The following is a 19,641-nucleotide window of genomic DNA, read 5'->3' as shown; positions in this document are numbered from 1 at the left end:
CGTGTCTGACTTAATACAGAAAGTAATTTCACAAGTGACAAGCAGACTTTTTCCAAACATACTTTTATTCTTTTGAATTTGACCAAACTGGCTCGAGGCACACGGAGCAGCTGGAAACAAGATGGGATTTGTAGGAAAATATTATCTGTGGTGTGAAAAATAAGCAGTGTAGTTCTGTACGATGGTGCATGGTTGAATATAGAATATATTTGTACTCTTGTTTAATCACAATATTAATTTGTAATTTCACAAAATCTTCTGATATAATCTTATTGATTTACAGTGCATTAACCAACAGCTTATTTACTCCCAGTACAACCACACTGAACAGTACAACCCAAAATATTGTGGAGTAAACTAATAATCCAACACTTACTTGTTAAAGACTGAATTTCAATAACCATTCCTTTTTACAAAAATGTGTTATGTGGGCCCAAACAAATACGTGAATAATATTTTTATTTTGTCCAAGACACAAAAACTCGCCAAGGCTTTACTAAAATGGTTTTGAATGTGTGCATATGTAAATTTTACATTCACTGTAGGAATACTTAACCTGTAAAATGACCATTGCTATATCAGTTACTGACCAGGTATAACCTTAGATTATTGAAGAAAACATGCATTTTGTTAAAACATTCTGATTTAAAGCACATCAGTGCAGACAGTAGAGAAACAGTACAATGCAGAGCTCAAATTCAGGCACTCAGGACGCGCTAATGGCAGGCAGAAATGTTTATTATTGTGACGTTTTAGTAAAAATGCAAATGTTTTTAGAAGTACTGATCATATGACTGCTTAAATTAGACTTGGATTATACTGCAGTTGTGTGAAAGTTTTTAAATGGATGTTTTTATAATGTTTTGCTGTTAAATGCGGACCATGATTACTTCAGTTAATGAAGAATGTTTGCTTTTTTTCGATTCTCCATTCACTGTGGTGACATGCTTGTAAAACAAAGTTTTCCTCATGAATACAAGGTAACATGCAGTGAGTCACTGAAATACAAATAGTCATTTTGCAGGTAAAGTATTACTTTAATACTCAGATTCTGATAGACGTTCAGAATTGCTCTATGAAAGTTATTATGTTCGTCTTGGATCCCTCTGATTGCACTCTCTAAGTAAAAATGGCAGTTGCTGTATCTTAGATATTGCAGAGCGGTTGTGCTTCTGTTTTTGAGCTTTACAGATATCCCACTTAACGCTATGTGAATATAAAATAAGCACAGATAAAAGCATTTTGATATTGTACATTGATGCAACATTCACGGATGAATTCAAATCCTGTCACTGTCTTTGACTCTCTGCTCTCTTGTTCTCTCTCTTTGCTTTCAGACTAACATTAACTCTGTCATGCCCCATGGATCTGAAGAACTTCCCTATGGATGTTCAGACATGTATCATGCAGCTGGAGAGCTGTGAGTACAGTATATGTACTAGGGGTTGACAGATTATTGGCCAGGCCAATTATTGGGGCAGATATTTGGCATTTTGCTGATTATCTGTATTTGCGTTTTATTTTAATGATCAAAATTGATTAATGAAAACATTTAAAGAATGTGTCAGAATTGAAGGAACTTTTACCTTTTGTAATTTACATTTTCACTGAACTTTAAAAAAGTTTTGTTTTGTTTAACATTTGCTAAATGAGTTTTTAGCAAAGTTTTGTGTTTCGTTTGCTATATTCCAAATTTCAAATTTCAACAGATTTTCATTTTGTTGTAAATGCATATCTGTTCCAAATATTGGTTAGTGGTCTCATTAAGTACAAATAATCAATATCAGTGTAAACCCTGAGAAACCAATATAGTCTACCCCTAAAAAATACACAAATACACACGTTTGTAGTTCTATACTTGTGACGACCCTTATTGACATCATGCATTCCCTAAACGCTTCTGTAGCCATAAGTAAAAAGTAAATGTCCAACCCTAATTTTGCACGAAACAGAACGTAAACCTAGTTCTAATCGTAATTAGTAATTTGCACACAGACATGTTGTGATACACAGACGTAGGAAGAGGGTAGAAACCCATCACTTGGCAGGGGGATTAATTGTACACTTTCCTAAAAATAACCAAAGATAGACATCAGTGCACATCTTGCAGAGTATCTATGATATTATCTTTCATAATCTGTGAGTTTTACTGAGCTCCAGAGCCTTTCGTTCCCTGACTTCAGCCTTTAAGGCAGGGCCTCCTTACAGGCAACTTACCCTCTTAAAATGGGACAGAGCCTGTGGTAAAGTGCTGTCTGAAGGACAAACTGGGGACACAAATGTCCCTTCCCTTGTTGTCATTCTTTAAGTTGTGAGCAAAGCAAATTATTGAACTTTTGTCAATACACCCGTCGGCTGTCTATTTCACCTTGGTATTACATGCAACTACTGTACAAGTCTCTGTCACTGCTGATTTATTTCTTCATCACAATTGTCTCCTTCCTCTCTTATTTATTATTCATCAAATCATAGCAGAGCTTTGACCTCTCCATGACGCATTCCCACTCTATTAAGGTTTCATGACAGTAGGCCTCTATGAGCAGCAGTCATAATTAAACTGGATGAAAATATAAAGCTTCTCACAGCAATGTGCTACAAATCAACAATGTCAGCCACATATTGTCAATAAATAACTTAACATTGCTCATCTCGCGCTCCACCACTCCTGCTTCCTCTCGCTTCACTTTATTATTCATCTTAATTGCGATGACTTCTCGTGTTCATGCTGTATGTATATCCTATACATCACTGATGTGTCTCCTGTCTTTTTACCCACAAAGTCCCTGTGGGCGCAGAGCAGCATGCCAAAGCCACAGGGCCTTTGTGCATATAGAGACAGAGCTGTGCACGCTACTGAGTGTTTAGCATGCAGCTCGGGATTCAAACAGGGAGCAGAACTTGTTCCATCACCTGCACAGGCAGGAGCTGCACACTGCAAAGAGCAAAATAGACTGAACGTTGTGTAGAAACTGAAATTCCCAGTGAAGTACAAGTGTGTGGATAAAGATATGCAAACAATAACAGGACCTGGAATTCCTCACTTCAGTGCTTTACATAGGGGGAGATATAAACACTTTTTGGGGTCCTGTTCTCAGATTTTGTCATTCTTCTCTGAATTCTCTGAATTATACACATTACTAAGTGCATTTACATGCACAAAATAGTCCCCTTATTCCAAAAAGGACAAACTATCTACTAAGAAATTTACATGCTTTTTATTTATTAACCTTTATTTTAACAGGAAGGTCATTGAGAGCAAGCTTTCTTTTTAAAGAATGCCCTGATTACATTAAAAAAAATATCAAAAACACTGATAAAACATGAGAAGTGAGGTAAACATACAACAGTGCACATAAAACATGTTTAATCATTTCCAACCAGAAATGTGGGATTTTCAGCATGGAAATACCTCGCAGCTTTGTAAACTGTTGGGGATTAGGTTTGTGTACATACACATAGAGCCCACCATATACAGACAACAGGCCGTGTGTGTTTTTCTTCAAGCGTAATGTACGCTCCATTTTGAGGGTGGTGTACATTGCATTTATTTGTACTTTTACTTTTAACACTTCATTACATTTAATATTATAAAATTACTTCTGATACTTAAGTACAGTAAATATCATATACTTAAATTCTAGTAGGTGACTTTAACTTCTACCAAAGACATTTTCTGTTAAGATATCTGCAATTTTACTTAAGTTTTGCCTTCAGGTACTTTATCCAACACTGGTTAAATTTGAGCCATGGATGTATTCTGAACCAGTCATCCTGAAATTACTTATACAGTCTATGTCTGGAACGTGTTTTTGGACTGCTACTTCACTTTAGTAGCATTACCATTATCTGTCTGAGGAGTCTGAGGATTACTGTTGTTAACGCTGACATCTTTGGCACTGCCATTTGTGCTGGTTCTTTTGGAATTCCACCAGCAGACTATCGTTGTTGCACGCCTTCAGTTCACATCACTGAAACCTGTCTGTATGCTAATGAGAGATGCTGCATCAGCAGAGGAAGCGCGTAGCCTTCTTAAAAAAGGGAGAAAGCTACGAGGAAGTACCACAAAGTACACTGATTTTTTGTTGTTGTGCACTGCCCACTTCTTTTTAGTGTCCATGTTAACCAGTTGGGGCTGTTTACACAGGATGTACCGCAGCCTGACCTCAGCTGCCAACTTGTGATCTTTTCTGCCAATCCAGGAGCAGTCAAGTTCCCATTCAAAAGTCTTAAAGAAGTAGGAAAGTGTAGAATATATCAATAAAATTTAAACATAAGTACTAATATAAAATAAATATATCTAAACACTAAAGTATAAATATAAATGTACATTTTGTTCTACCATGTGATAGATAAAACAACAGATTAACAACATTTGAATATAGCATATTACACAGGAATATGATAGATAAACTATGCATCAAATGCTTACACATATTTGTCAACTGTGTCTAAACAGAGAGCGAGTGAGACGAGCAGACACACACAGACATACACACATAAGCCGTTTTTACACTGCCTGTTCAGCATGAAAATAATGCACCATTATGCTGCTGTGCTGTTCCGAATAAATATAACGTACAATCGTGGAAAGAGGGGACAGAGTGATCTCACCTCTGGGCCAGGAACAGAGGTTGTGACAGCCCCAAAACGAGGCCTGTATAAAACATAAAGCTGAAAAGACGTGACTATGGGTGGGGCAAGTGTGACATTTTGACGACGTGTTTATCTCCCACCGTGGGAGCTGTCAGCAGTTTATTCAAAGAAGACTGTTGGTTGTAAATGTTTACAGACTGAGAAAACAATGAGATTCGGAAGCTCCTTAACCTCTGAGCAGAGGGTAAGGAGATCAGCTGCCAAGTTAAAGCCATTGTTTAGAAAGTGCTGCCAACGCTTATGTTTTATGTCACAATGCAGTGTATAATCACACACGGCAGCCGAGAGATGCCACCATCATTTAATTGTGTAAAAATGCAAAGGAGGCATAAAGAGGGGACCTCGTGGCGACCGTGACATCTGTGGTTTTAAACTGGTTTTAGACACACACAAGCAGACAGAGACAGAGCTCTACATGTGATTAGAAAGAGCAGTTTTGCTTGCTGTTCAGCACATAGAAACAAGCTTCTGGTGTTAACAGCCAGGCGACTGCTGACTGTGCAACAGCTGATATATGGGAGCGCTTCTGCATCCAGTGTGAATATGGCGTGATGCAGTGTTCCTTCAGGTCTGCCTGCATTCTGCATCAGTGCAAACATTGGCTGAATATTATTAGACATCGCTGTAAATATGTTTGTGAATTTTAACCGCTAGTTTTGCTGGAGTCTATGAAATTCTGCACAACTGCAACCCTGCTCTGAGATTCAGGCCCTGAATTACACACATCACATTATGTATTACTTTCCATCTTTACATTTATTTTGCCGTGTATTCTCATGTTTTCTCTCATTTTTCATTCATCCATACATCTCACCAAAGTATATTTAGTATCATCCTCCTTCCGCTTGACAGGATACAGTATCGAAGCAGACACATGGCCGTATCTTTTTGAGGAAATACAAAGTCGTGCTTAATAATGTTGATAGATTTATGATGACTAATTCATCCTCTGTCCTGGCCCCGGGGGACAGATAACACTTGGACAGATTATTTGTCTTCATTGGTGGGTTTGTTCTGCTCTAGCCCACGAGCAAAAGCCATTACCGTACATACATCTAGCTCTGTTTTTATATTTATATATGTAAATATAATAGATTATTTTTGTTGCTGTGCTGTTTTGAGGAAACATAAAGACACGCACATACAGAGGGAAAGCGAGAGGGAGTGATGCATGATAGAAAAAAACACTTTGATCCATCCCCAAGTCATTTCAGCATTACACATTATATATACTGAAGCTTTAATATATAATAGTAATTTTATTTAATATTTGAGAGTATTGTGATGTACAGATTGTCAGGTAATCCCATTTGTATTAATGATATGATGATTTTCCCCTTTTTTACAAGACTGAAGTAACAGAAATGGAGGGAAGAGTTTTGAGTTGATGCATTTGCTGTGACCAGCAGATCTTGTAAATGCTTTGAGTTGACAGTTGGAGACACTACGGGCGATTTTAAGATTTTAAAAAATCCAGCCACAGAGGCTTGGATGCTTGTGTTGAAGGCTGAGGGCGTCCAGTGTTTTTTTTTCTTTCTTTCTTTTTTTGAACATAGTATACAAGTTAAAAAAAAAAAAAATTTTTTAAAACCTTTTTGCTGAACCCTAAGGGGAAAAAAGGACCAAATGTTTTGCGTATGGCTGTAGGCTTGTAACAGCTGGTTTCTGTTTTTGCCAAGAAGCCCGACAGTGCACTGACCGCATGCATTTTAATGTGGCTTCCATTCGCTCAGTTATTATCCTCGTACATTTGTTTGTTTGCTTTGTGTCTCTTTCTGCTGTTTCCCATTTTTAACCTTGAATGTCACATAAAAAACATGATGGCGCCTACAAAATTAGTTTAGTATAGTTTCATTTGCAAATACACATGGATAGAAAGACAAAAAAACTAAATTAAAAAGTTTGAACACTGTGCAGGAGAGATCAGAAGCCAAAAAATGCCTTGTGGATATATCTCTCCTATTAAAATATCTAAAATATATATATTTAAAAAGAAATATTTAAAAAACTAAAAAAGATAAAAACAAAGATTGCCTAAATGATTAAAATTTCAAGACTAAGCAGTAATACAAAGTTGATAAAAATGTACAAATGATAAAAAGTGCGTATTTGCAAAGAGAAATGCAATACAAATAAATCAGTGAAGATGAATGAATCTTTTACAAAACGGATGATGTATTTCTGCACTTTCAAGTGCTTCAACTTCTTCTCCACCGAGTACGACATTAAAATGCTGCCTACATGTTAATGAGTCAGAACTCTAATCAAATAATACAATAATAATTTAAGAATTTAACATACGAGCATCTGGGTATAAAGTCAAAATAAACAGAGGGGTTTTAGAAGCACATTTGCTACTCTGAGACATTTGAAAAATAAAGGCCCAGAGACAGAAGTACCACAAGACGTCACTTCAATGGTTGTTACTGACCTTTAAGATGTGTAATATTTTATGAATTGTTGATCAATAAATTGTCTGCTTTGTTTTTTCAGTTGGTTACACTATGAACGACCTGATCTTTGAGTGGCAAGAGAATGGACCAGTCCAAGTAGCCGAAGGCCTCACGCTCCCACAGTTCATCCTCAAAGATGAATCAGACCTCAGATACTGCACCAAGCACTACAACACAGGTACACACACACACACACACACACACACACACACTGCTGTTAGCATCACGACGCAGGTACTGTTACATGCACACAGGGTGAAACGGTTGTCACGTTTCATCAGTCATGTTCACGCTGCCGGGATCAAGCCAAGAAAAAAAAAATCAGCTACAGGACGAAGAAACAAACAGAGTGACATCCAGACTGATGTTGTCGTTTCATTAAATGGGATCTGACCACAGACAGCAGACAACCAGGGACGAGTGTGTGTGTGGGGGCGGGGACACTGAATGATTCACGAAGCTCCTTCATATCGATATTTATAGATTTTGGGCATCATAATCAGCAGACCCAAAGTATAGACGCGTTTTTGTCGGCATATTTCTGACTGTTTTTGGAAGACTGTTAGTATATCCAGAAAAATTAAAGGTGAAGCGCATGTAATTATAAACAAGTGAGTATTATTATAAGCCGTCTCTGTTTTGTTGCAGGTAAATTTACTTGCATCGAAGTGCGGTTCCACCTGGAGCGTCAGATGGGCTACTACCTGATCCAGATGTACATCCCCTCTCTGCTCATCGTCATTCTGTCCTGGGTCTCATTCTGGATCAACATGGACGCTGCCCCAGCCAGAGTGGCGCTGGGCATCACCACCGTCCTCACAATGACAACACAGAGCTCAGGCTCCAGGACTTCACTGCCGAAGGTCTGTGTTTTATGTGTTTTATTATTCATCTGTATATTCTAGGTGGCCCAATTTCCTCCCACTGTCCCAACACATGCAGGTTATGCCAACCATACTCTAAACACTTTGAAAAGACTTTTTAAAGACTTTTTAAAAACTTCTGACACCATTTCACACAGACAGTTTTTAGTCACACACTGTATGATTTTGCAAAGACTTGGGATCTTGCAGGGTCACTATTTGCAAAACTACAATAGGATTACTTTAGGGTTGTGTCCCATCCTGCTCCTGGTGGAAAATATACCACCAAACTCTGTTTAAAAAATATGACATATGAAGAATTCCTTGCATGTCATCTAACAACTCTTGAAACACAGTGTTGAAAGTGTTTTTGTCAATTTGACATCAATATAATCCATTAAAATAACCTTTAGTTGAGTGCAAACTTTACATTTTGGGTTTTGTCGCCTAGAATCACCACCATCTTTTGTTGATGAGCTTTGCAATTTCAGTGGGAATGAGAGTTTAAAAAAACTGAGATTTCTGCAGTACAAGAGAAACAATATATAGCTATAGCTATGGGCATGTCGGTAGGAACAACCTCGCTCGAGCATGTTGCAGCAGGCAGAGTTGTTATGGTATCATGTAACTCTTCAAAAGTTGGGTGGATCATCTGGACTTTTTGAATCCACAATTCCTCTGTGAAATCGTGGACTATCACCTCCCAGAAACCCCTCATACGTGGCCACACCCACGTTTAATGGGCTTGTCAATCCATTATCGCTCGCATAACACACCTATGTCGCCTTTTATTGGAAATGATAACGGCTGGTCGGTCGTTATATTTTTCATTTGGTGAATCTCTGTAGTACTACAATGCTTCTTTTACAGTGGTATGTTTTGACACATTTTACCTTCATCAAAAAAAATTGCAGCTCTCGCAATTTGGATTTTGCACCTGGTCGTATTGTGATTTCCATGAATTCTGCAGGCCTAACAAGCAATTGTCAGAAACTGTATATATTTATTTATTTTATGTAATGTAAATATAATGTGCCACCATCATGCTTTGGGTGGTGCAAACAGGAAGTGTTATGTTGCTATGGAGTCAGTTAGCTGTGGGCTACACCTGTGCCCTATTTATTTTTGTTTATTTTTAGTATATTTAGTGTTGTTTTACATTTTGGTGAATCTGCAGCATGAAATGTCATTCTGTATTAGCTGTAAGCACTTCCTGTTTGTACTGTAACCATGGATGTTCAGACAGATTGTGTCCATCTGGTTCAAATTGTTAAACTCGCAGGCCTTTGGTGCAGCACATATATATATAAACATAATATTTATTTAGGAGGATATATTTCATGTATATGCATACATACATACAGTATATAGATATAGGTAAGTGACTGGGTAAGAAGGTGGACAAACAGGCTGGATGTGTGTAAGTGTGGCAGAGCTGATTTATTCCCTCTCCTGGGACCTGAATTAACTATTTTTTTATTGGCGGATGTTGTGCATGGGTAAGCACAAGTATGTGTTGATTTCACACATCATGTATCTGCGTGTGTGAGAAAGAGTCCCTCCGTCTTGTTCTGGTATCTTGTATGCATGAGAAAAACTCACAAATGGAGCACTTTGTTACGTAACGCTTATTAGCAAACCCATCTCTCTCACACATACTGTACACATACACCTCAACAACATGGCTGATGGTGTCCGTGTGTGTGAGTGTGTGTGTGTGTGTGTGTGTGTGTGTGTGTGTGTGTGTGTGTGTGTGTGTGTGTGTGTGTGTGTGTGTTTATAGGTTAGGAGATTTCTCATGTTTCCGGTGCCTGACAGAACTTTGCACTCCAGTATGTAACACATGTCTAAATAAGTCATTATTTCATAAAGAAATGAGGCTGCATCATTTTGACAACACAAGCATCAGCGGCACAGCCAAGGGTGTGTGTGTGTGTGTGTGTGTGTGTGTGTGTGTGTGTGTGTGTGTGTGTGTGTGTGTGTGTGTGTGTGTGTGTGTGTGTGTGAAGGGCAGCAGCTGCAGCCCTAAAACACTGTCTGTAGTGATTGTGGAAAAATATGAATTGGATTAGATGATGGGTCTCCAGGAGGTTTATAAACCCTAGGGGGGGGCGCCAAATTTTTGTTTGGAGCTTTTTTCTTTTATTTTAATTTTTTGCCCAAAAATTAACATAAGTCTGAAAATACACTAAATCTAACATATTATTAGCAAAGATGAGTCTTAAACAGTTGGATTTCGCTCTGACTGGTTGCTACAGGATTTGAGATGCAAAGATTGTATCAAACAGACTGTCTTCAAAGTTATTTCACTAGAAAATTAAAAATGTCAAAAGCAAAATACTTTCATTAATTATTAAACACATTAGTGTCACAGAAATATTATTTATGTTTGGGGTTTTTTTAAAGATTAACTCAAAGTGAAACTGACCACCCGATTTACCAGCATTGCCTTCCCTCAAACCCCTCACTAGCCTGCCTCACTAATATGTCTTAATGGTTGTCAGCAGCACCTCCCATTAAACACAATGTAAAAACAAACATGCATCTCAAAACAAAATCTAATCTGATTGATTGATTGATCATCTAAATTTACAAGAGGTCTCTGGTGGGTGCAAGTCTGCAGAATGACACTTAAGTTAATGAGGTGTTTGTGTGTGTTTGCAGGTCTCTTATGTCAAGGCCATAGACATCTGGATGGCAGTGTGTCTTCTCTTCGTCTTCTCTGCACTGTTGGAGTACGCTGCCGTCAACTTTGTGTCGAGGCAACATAAGGAGCTGCTGCGATTCAGACGACATCACAAGAGCAAAAGCAAGGTACAGAAAAATCCCCAAACACTACGCACACTGCTGTCTATACCTGCACACAGACTTATGGATTGTTTTGCTGTTCTCTTAACTCTGGTTTGAGGCCGCCACCTGGTGGTGGCATGCTATTCCAGTTTGCTATTGAGAGGAATAGCGTTAGATGAGAAGGAGGGAGAAGAGTGTGAAAATCATGTTGTTACAAAGTAATAATGAAAACAACACCATTCCCGATGTGTGACAGTAGATAAAAAGTGTGAGTGCATCTGACTGCATGTTTGACTCTCCTGAAACCCCACATCTCACTGACTGTGTTAATGCATGATGCAGCATGGCTGGACCTTCATCTATTTGGTTTGATAATTGTTTGGTTCACAGTTGTGTTATTTCTCTGACAGATGGCCATCCAAAAAGAGGATGAGTCCGTCATCAGTGCATGTTCACGATCTCTGTGGGTTGGGAAAGCATCAACTCTGCATTCAGTCAACTCACATACACGAACAGTAGTTACTTTAAAGTAGAAGGGGGGTGAGTTAAAAATGTTTGAATAAAAAAGGGGATACTTAGGAACAGGTGGACTGCCTATTTCTGTGTGATGCAGTACTGAGTACTGTGCAGTTGTTTCGGCCTGGCAGCTGTTCCTATCTTGCTTCCCCCCGCCTGGTGTCTCTCTCGAGTGGCGTCTTCTCCGCTGGCGTTTCTAAAGTCTCCCCCTGCTTCTGTGTTGAAGGCGTTTATGTCTTTGTCCTCCTTCGTGCCCCTCACCACTCCTCGTGCTTTTATTGGATAAAAACTGAGTCTCTGCTGAAAAGGTAAAACTCACAGGTGCAGGTACTTACCTGATCAGTTCACTCTAATGGCAGGAAGTAAAACATATTCAAACAACATGTTCACATATGTGAACACAATTTCAAAACAAAACCTTGCAAATAAATCCGAGTAAAAGAATAAATAATTTAGAATATCTAAAACCATGCAATCTAAAATGGTCATAGTGAAAACATTAACACAACATAAAAGCCACAGCAAGAATAAAATGTAAATATGTTAAAACATTAAAACTATTACTTACACTGTATAAAAAAAGTAAGCTGCAAATAAGATGATTCAAAATTGAAAAATAAACTCAAAAACTGTTTATCTCCTCAGTTTAAATTGTTCTGAAACACGTCAAAAGGGAAATGTGACATTCACAGATACCACTGGAATTACCGATTGTTGTGAGATCCTTAGAGATGTGACTACAATTTATATATTTATATAGTACAAAAAGGTCAATACCTTTATAATAATCATGAAATGGACCGAAACAACTCCAGCATAGTGTCTGGTCCAGATCCTAAACACCCCATACAGGGCTGAAAGGTTTGGGTTTTTTGTCCATCAGAAATCTACTTTACCAATTTTTACTTGTCCCGTACAATTGTTTATCAAATAACAACAAAGACTAAATTTAATTGTCATTTAAAATCGCCCCATTTTTATCTTCCTGGCTCTAAAACTTGTGGCAAGGTGCATAATACGTATTTGGAGTTTGCTCACATCATGTAATGCCAACTAAAATCCTGTTTCCAGGAAAACTGAAATGCTCGCCTATGATTTACCTCATCAAGTTTGTCTTTACCCCCCACCACATTACTCTAAGTGTCAAATTGTTACATGTGTAACTCTCAGTGAAGATGAGTACGAGACGGGACGGCTCACTCGTTTGCTACTTTCATCATCAGATCTGGAAAAACGATCTCTTTCATACTTTTAGACCAACCCGGCAAGCTGGTTGCCAGATTTACAGCCTAGCGTGGCATTTTACTTTCCCCGAGCAATTGGGCAGTCCCTATTGTTGAGCCCTGCCACGTAATGGTCTTTCTATTTGGTCAGAAATCCAGTCCTGTGGGATTCATCTTCAGCTGTCAGCCACAAGTTTTTTTTAATGTCTGTGTATATTTTTGGCATTGCTGATTTTGCTGAATGTTGCTGCAAATTGAAAAATAAGCAGTGAAAAAGAACAGCTGCAGTTGTTTCGTGGAGTTGGCTGGCTCCCCAAAATGTGTGATCATCCATTATCAGAAGGACTGTTAGTAATGTGTAGAGGATAAGATATTTACCAAAAAAAAGCAGTCTTTTGATGAAATAAAGCAAAACAATGCTTGTTCAGACTAACCTTTATGAATGAATAATAGAAACCTGGGGAGTCAACATAGCAACACACTAAGGGTCATTTTTATTTAATTGCATAGTTACCTGACAAAGTTTATTGTGCTTTGAACCTGCATCAGTGAATTTATTTGACATTTAAAAGTAACCGTTGCGGGAATTTTTCAGAATTTATATAAAAGCACTTGAACAAAATCTGTCTGACAACATTTAAACATTTAACCATTTAACACACATGTTGACTGAATGAATGGTGTTCCCAACCCTGTTTTTGGATGCACTTTGTTTTTGTTTGTTTTTTTTTCCTTTTGGTTTCCGTCCATTGATTACTGGTGTGCATGTTGTCGACTGGTAGACCAGTGGAGGTGCAGTTGATCCAGAGGAGCTAGCTGAGTCCCTCCGTCGTGTTAATGTTGACAACGGCCTCAAACCGACAGACCCTCCTTATGGATCTATGAGCAACATCTACACCAGCGATCACAGGGTAATGGCACAATGTGTGTGTGTTTGTGTGTGTGTTTGCATGTGTTTGTGCATGTTTCACTTCCATATTATGTTTTTGTACATCCTCCCTCATCAGTTTGCTGGTTTGAACACATCAACAGCAGCACTGGGTGATGATTACTATATCCAAAATTGGGAGTCGCTGGCACAAGTCATGTTGATGCCTCATAATAGGCTAGATTTAAGATTAAGAAAAGCTTTATGTTGCTTGCAGTGTTTCCAGGAAACTTTTTAGAAAATGTTCCATAATAATCAGTTTAATTTGCACAAGATGCGTAGTTTGTTTTATAATTATTACAGTAGTTTAGAACTTGACATTCCAATAAAGTGTTTTATTTTGTCTTACAATTTAAGGCAAATGTGTAAACGTTTTATTAGGGATGACACAGTTACCAGTTTCATGATAAACTGCAGTAAAGTCTGGACACTTAGTATTATAGTTAGCAATTTTTACCATTTTTTTTGATTGCAGCACTTAAAAAGCTCACAGTAAATACTGTCCAGCATTAACCAAAGTGGCAAAAATGTTGTAGACACAGGTGCAGCATGAAATGTTGGTTTGTTTCGCTGTTCCTTTGTTTATAGAGTGGGCATCAAGCAGGCAAACCCAGTGACACTAATGATCCTTTGTCCTCATCTACAGTGACGCAGACGCTCGAGCAAGCATTACAAAGACGAGCTTTGTGTAGTGTTGATGCATATTTGATTAAGTTTTCATATGTTTGCATAAGGAATTGGCTATGTTGGCATTTTAATGTGCTGCTAATTTTATTGATCGTTCAGTCAGCATCTTCAGCTTTCTGATGCCAGTGAGGCAAATCACAATAAAGTCAATGTTTTTTCTTAAAACTCGGCCAAAAACTCACAGTATCCCTTTAGAAGCACCAAAAAATGGTTTCTCTGAAGACGCTTCCTAAATCCATGTTAGTTTGTGTATATTTTATCAAATTTCCAGTCCTCTTTTCACGACATCATTACTATGAAACTTCTATCCTCACCTGGGACTTTTTAAGACTTCCATCACTGTGACAGAGACCAAGAGAAGCCTGAGCAAGAACGGGGACTTGATTAATACTGTACTCTATTTACAGACAACTAATGAGCTCCAGAAATGTGAAGACGTAAAGAGGAATTTCCTTGCAAAAATCAACCATGATGGAAGACTGAGATCATGGACGGCTGCTTTGATCAATCAATACTGTTGTGGAGAGACGATGTCCTGTAACGGACTGGAGATAGAAAAACCTCCACAAAGACACACATGCATGAATAACACACTGTTTCGCCCACTTGTGTCTTACAGCTCAGCTGCCAATGTTGTGTTTTAGTCCCCTGCATTTTCAGCCCCACCTCAAACTTCTCATTACACCCACACACACAGCTGTTACCACCAAACCCCACACTGGACATGTTTTTATCCAGCTATCAAACTGAACATCTACTTCACCACACTGACTCCGTGTTTACACTGTGACTAATGCTACATGCTACTCCTTTGATACTTTCCATTTCACCCTCATGTTCAGTCACACACAGGTTTCTTTCTGCCTTCTGCATTAAGGCGGCTTTTCTACATTTTCAAAAAATCCTAATTTAGAAATTATTGTTTGTGTGGACATTTTTCAAACCCAATGAGACGATAAAGGGAGAAGTACATTGTTTTTTTTTTGTCTCTGAGCAGCTCAATCTACTACAAATATTCATATGCAACTATTTAGCATTAGCAACAGTGGTGGATAAAACATTTAAAGGTCCAGTGTGTAGGGTTTAGGGGGATATGTTGGGAGAAATTGAATATAATATAATAAGTATTTTTTCCGTATAATCAAGTTAAAATCAGAATCGTTGTGTTTTCGTTACCTTAGAATGAGCTGTTTATATCTACATAGGGAGCCGGTCTTCGTCTATGTCCATCACCATGTTAAACCACCATTCTTCTACAGTAGCCCAGAACGGACAAATCAATCACTGGTACAAGATAGGGCTATTTGCATTGTTGCGTCGCTCAGCATTTTTTGCACACACGCATTAGAATAATATTCATTTTTATGCCTCCTCCATGGCTGGAGGCATAACCTTGAAACTGTGCTGATTGTATAGATCTTCTGTAAGATGTATATGACGCATCCATGTTTTCACAGTTATGGATTGAAACTGTAGGTTAACGTGACTGGTGCGTGGAGTAACTCAAGTTTTTTATCCAAAACTGCTTTATTTACTGTTTTGTTCTCTGGGTCCATTTGTTTTGGAAAGGAAGAGACCACTGTAAATATTTTGTCTCCTGGTTAATAACACTCTAATGAAAGACTGAATGACCTCAAACCGGTAGAAGTTTCAACAGGTAATAATCTGCAATCCTTACCTCTTGATACCACTAAATCCCCCTAAATCTTACACACTGGGCCTTTAAATTGACTTCATTTGGGATTGTTACATGTTTAGTGCCAGTGTAGGGATTACTGAAATGGTGAGTGCAGTGAAAAGTCAGTATGGGGAGGACGAGTGGAGGATGAGTGTGTAATAGATGTGACAAAGGTCAACATCAATCTGCAGTTTGTGAGTCTGAAATGAACTTGATATACTGTATTTCATAGTTACACAATCACATCCAGTTGTTGCCAAATTATTGTTGGTTGGTGAAATTCTGAACCCAGAGTACAAACCATTTCTGTGGAATTTCATTGTGTTTTCTAGGAAACAGCTTGGCTCTAACTTTAATTCCTGTCAGCTGTTAACATCAGCCGATGCTGCAATTTACAGGCTGTTTGTGTTTGAAACAGCAGAGGGGTCTGCAGAGGTTTCTGTGCTGTAGTATTACATTATGTGTTTTCTTTCTACTGAGACAGCCGCGAGTGCTTTAAAACTAAGCCACACGAAGAGAGTGATACGCTGATTTTGCAGGTTTAGCCTTTTCCCCAAGAATTACACTTGATTTCCTGTCAGTTGTTTCCTTAAAGCATGTTTTCAGTACAGAGTGTTTTTCTGTGTGACTTACAGAGTTGTGAAACTTGCTTGAGATGTGACATCTGTCAGAGTTGTCACAGAGATAAAATTATCACTGTTTCAAGCCTCTACAAGTTGATACACACACCTTAGGGAAGTCAGTGGAATGGAACGTTAGGGTTAAAATACACAACGTGTTTGACAGGAAAAAAATGCACAGTCACTCATGAACTGTATCCTTTTGCACATTTGGCCCTGAACCAAGATGTGCATGACACAGTGAACAGCCTCGTGGCTGGTTTGTGCTTGTGCATGGCCAGCTGCAGTGAGAGATAAAAATCTTATGTTTTTCATGTTGAATAGAAACTTAAAAACCTCAATCTCCCGATAACTCATCAGTGTTACCTGTTTTGCATTATGACGCCAGTATTGGAATTCAACAATTTGTGCAACTTAAACACACGTTTTGATAAGAACAAGGCCTCAAATGACCACTCTGGTGTTTTTGCATGTTTTATCTCATTTACTCTTTTACATGCACTTATCATTACTAGTCTTTTCAAAACCGATTCACATTTTCAGTGTCTTTGCTCTACCAACCAGGCAGTCAACTCTCAGCTCAGCTGCCAGAAGAAAACGCTGGCATTTAACATTTCTGCAAACCATGGATACATTGCGTGTCTATGTTTCATATGTATCTTATCAAAATTCTAAAGTGACGTATGACACGATATGATAAGATACACTTTCTATTGGACTCAAATTTGTCTTGGACTCACAAAGTTTCCACACTTACAACAGAAACAGTTTTCACATCATGACATCAAAAACAAAACAGCCTGAACAAAAACAACACCAGATATGCAACTGCACAGTCATAGTTTCACTCAGTACAAATTGCACAAATTGCACACGACACCATTTGCACTCACCCAACAATAAAAACACATATTGCACACGCCCAGTAATAAAAACTGACTTTGCCATCTGCAGGTGAAGCGGAAGGTGGATAGTATGACTCTTAGGGGTTACGCCTCCTAAGCTGCAGACCACTGTGTGAGTCCAACAAACAGCAAAACTCGCTCATTGTAAGTTATTGCTGTTTCCAGCGGCTTTTTAGCCTCAAAATGTGGTTGCTTTTAGCAACCTGTTGCTACTTTTAGATAGTATCACAGAAGGCAGTTCTTTACCAAGACATTGCTGTATTTCCAGTGCTGTATTTCCTTGATTGTGCAACTAAAGCCAAATATTTCAAGCCAAAACATGATCTCCTAACATTTAACCTAGCCATAGTGGGTTTGTGCCTAAACCTAAACACACATTTAGCATAGCGTTGTCAAAACCCACAGTCCTAACGTATCTGCTACACAATAAAATACAAATGTATTTTACATTTGCAGAAACATACAATTGCAACATGTATTCTGCTGATTGCCGATTGGGTTGCATCTGATGGTCCATCATTGCGCAATAGTAACGTTTACATCAGTAGATTCAGGCATAATGCTAGTTTCATTTCTCTGTATGTTGATTTTTTACCGTTTACAGTAAATGAGGAGAAACTCAGTGCAACAGCCTATATTGCTGCAGCATACCTGGTTTTTCCTGAATGAACTAAAACATGCAAAAACAGATTTGGTCCTTTAAGAGTCAACTTTCAGAGACTGTTCTACAAACTCAGTTTCCTGTGTTTCCTGGAAGGATGTTCAGTTAGCTTGTTAGCATGAAGCCTTCCCGTGAAGTCGCTCTCTAATATTTACACCAGTGTCTCCCCCAGAAATATTTGCATGGTTCTAATGAAAACAACTTCTTGCTGTTTATCTTTGTCAAGACATTTCTGTTTTCTACTCTCCAACTGGGGAGTGAGAGTTAGATTGTTAGAAACCTAAAATAATTGGCATCTAGATGTTTCACATTTAGGACTCACTGATTTTACTGGGTAGTAAAGAGTAGCAGCCATATACTGATAGTACACATATGTACTATGTACATTGCTGTGCTTACATTTAAAATATACCTTTATCAGTAAAAAATATAAGCAATACATGTTTTGTACCTTTTCCTACTTGAGGGAAATGGTACAGTACTTTTGGAGTTCCACTGATGGTTAAAACTCAGATCTGCCTGCGGCTTCATCATCCTGCATTTATTTTTTGTCTGTGTATGTGCATATTTAATCAAGCACATTTTGTATGCATATTGACTTTTTTTCGCTGTGCTTCATTTTGTCAGTTCAGTTTCCAGTGTGAACACATTACAAATTCAAATCTACTTAAAATTAACATGTAATATGGAATTAGGACACAGCTTGTGTTTGTGGATTTGGGCAAAAGCAGCAGACTTTAATCCACGCTGTGATGACATATTCATGTTTTTCACATTAACATACTCTTTCCGAAATGGTTTTGTGTCTTCTTAAAAGATCAACTTCACTGTGGCCATTGTTGCTTAAATTTTTGTCAATGTTCTGTTAATTTTATGCTTTAATGCTTTTTTTAATATGCAGATTTGAAAAGTTTGGACTTTATTACCACACAACAGCAATGTAACTATCTCAAAAAAGTTTCAAGCAGATTTTCATAGTGTAAAATGTATGCAAATCAGTTGGTGCCTGGAAGGAAAACATTCAAAATCTAAAATATAGGGAGCTATTTAATGTCTTTGTTTGTTGTTAATGTGTTAAGAAATGAATTAAAAACATTAATATTGTTTCAGTGAAGAAACCTGAAACACCCTGTAATTTGGGATAAATGGCCAGTTCATCCCAAAAATCAAAAATACATGTTTTTTTTTTGTTTTTTTTGTGATTTTCTGAGTGTTTGAGATATCAGCCTTAGAAATGTCTGCCCTTTCTTCAGTATGATGGAATTAGATGGCACTCAGCTTGTGGTGCTTAAAGCGCCCAAATAATAATAATAATAATAATACATTTGAAAAGCTAATGACCCGGTTATTTATGATAATCCATAGATGTTTTTGTGAGAAGTTTAATATTCTCTCTACTGAACTACACCTACCATTGCACAGAGCTCCCCACTGAAGTTAATGTTACAGCTCAGCAGAGGAGAAAGTCAGTAATGTTTACATCTCAAGCAGTCATGAGTAGCAGCCTCTCGTCCGTGAGCAGATGCATGCTTCCATGTGCACTGTGATACAGTTGGTGGGTTGAAAGAAAAAAGTTCCTACATGAAACTGCTCACAACAAGGTGTGTGGATTATCTTGAGTAAGCAAGTCAAGACTTCTGGAGAGACATTGCTGTTGAGTTTCT

General features: G+C 38.1%; 1 protein-coding gene across 1 annotated transcript in view; it reads left to right on the top strand.

Moving 5' to 3' along the window:
- Positions 1-17,413, top strand: part of glra3 (glycine receptor, alpha 3) — a 37,526-nt gene extending 20,113 nt beyond the window's left edge. Inside the window, exons 5-10 of the mRNA XM_042484435.1 lie at positions 1,338-1,420; positions 7,147-7,284; positions 7,755-7,969; positions 10,634-10,783; positions 13,281-13,409; positions 17,366-17,413. Coding sequence (XP_042340369.1) covers positions 1,338-1,420; positions 7,147-7,284; positions 7,755-7,969; positions 10,634-10,783; positions 13,281-13,409; positions 17,366-17,413 — 763 coding nt within the window. The remainder of the gene's footprint in view (positions 1-1,337; positions 1,421-7,146; positions 7,285-7,754; positions 7,970-10,633; positions 10,784-13,280; positions 13,410-17,365) is intronic.
- Positions 17,414-19,641: the final 2,228 nt, after the last annotated feature.

This window comes from Plectropomus leopardus, chromosome 4 (genome assembly GCF_008729295.1).
Source record: "Plectropomus leopardus isolate mb chromosome 4, YSFRI_Pleo_2.0, whole genome shotgun sequence".
Lineage (NCBI taxonomy): Eukaryota > Metazoa > Chordata > Actinopteri > Perciformes > Serranidae > Plectropomus > Plectropomus leopardus.
The sequence above is the reverse complement of the archived record's forward strand: the minus strand, read 5'-3'. Positions and strand labels throughout refer to the sequence as shown.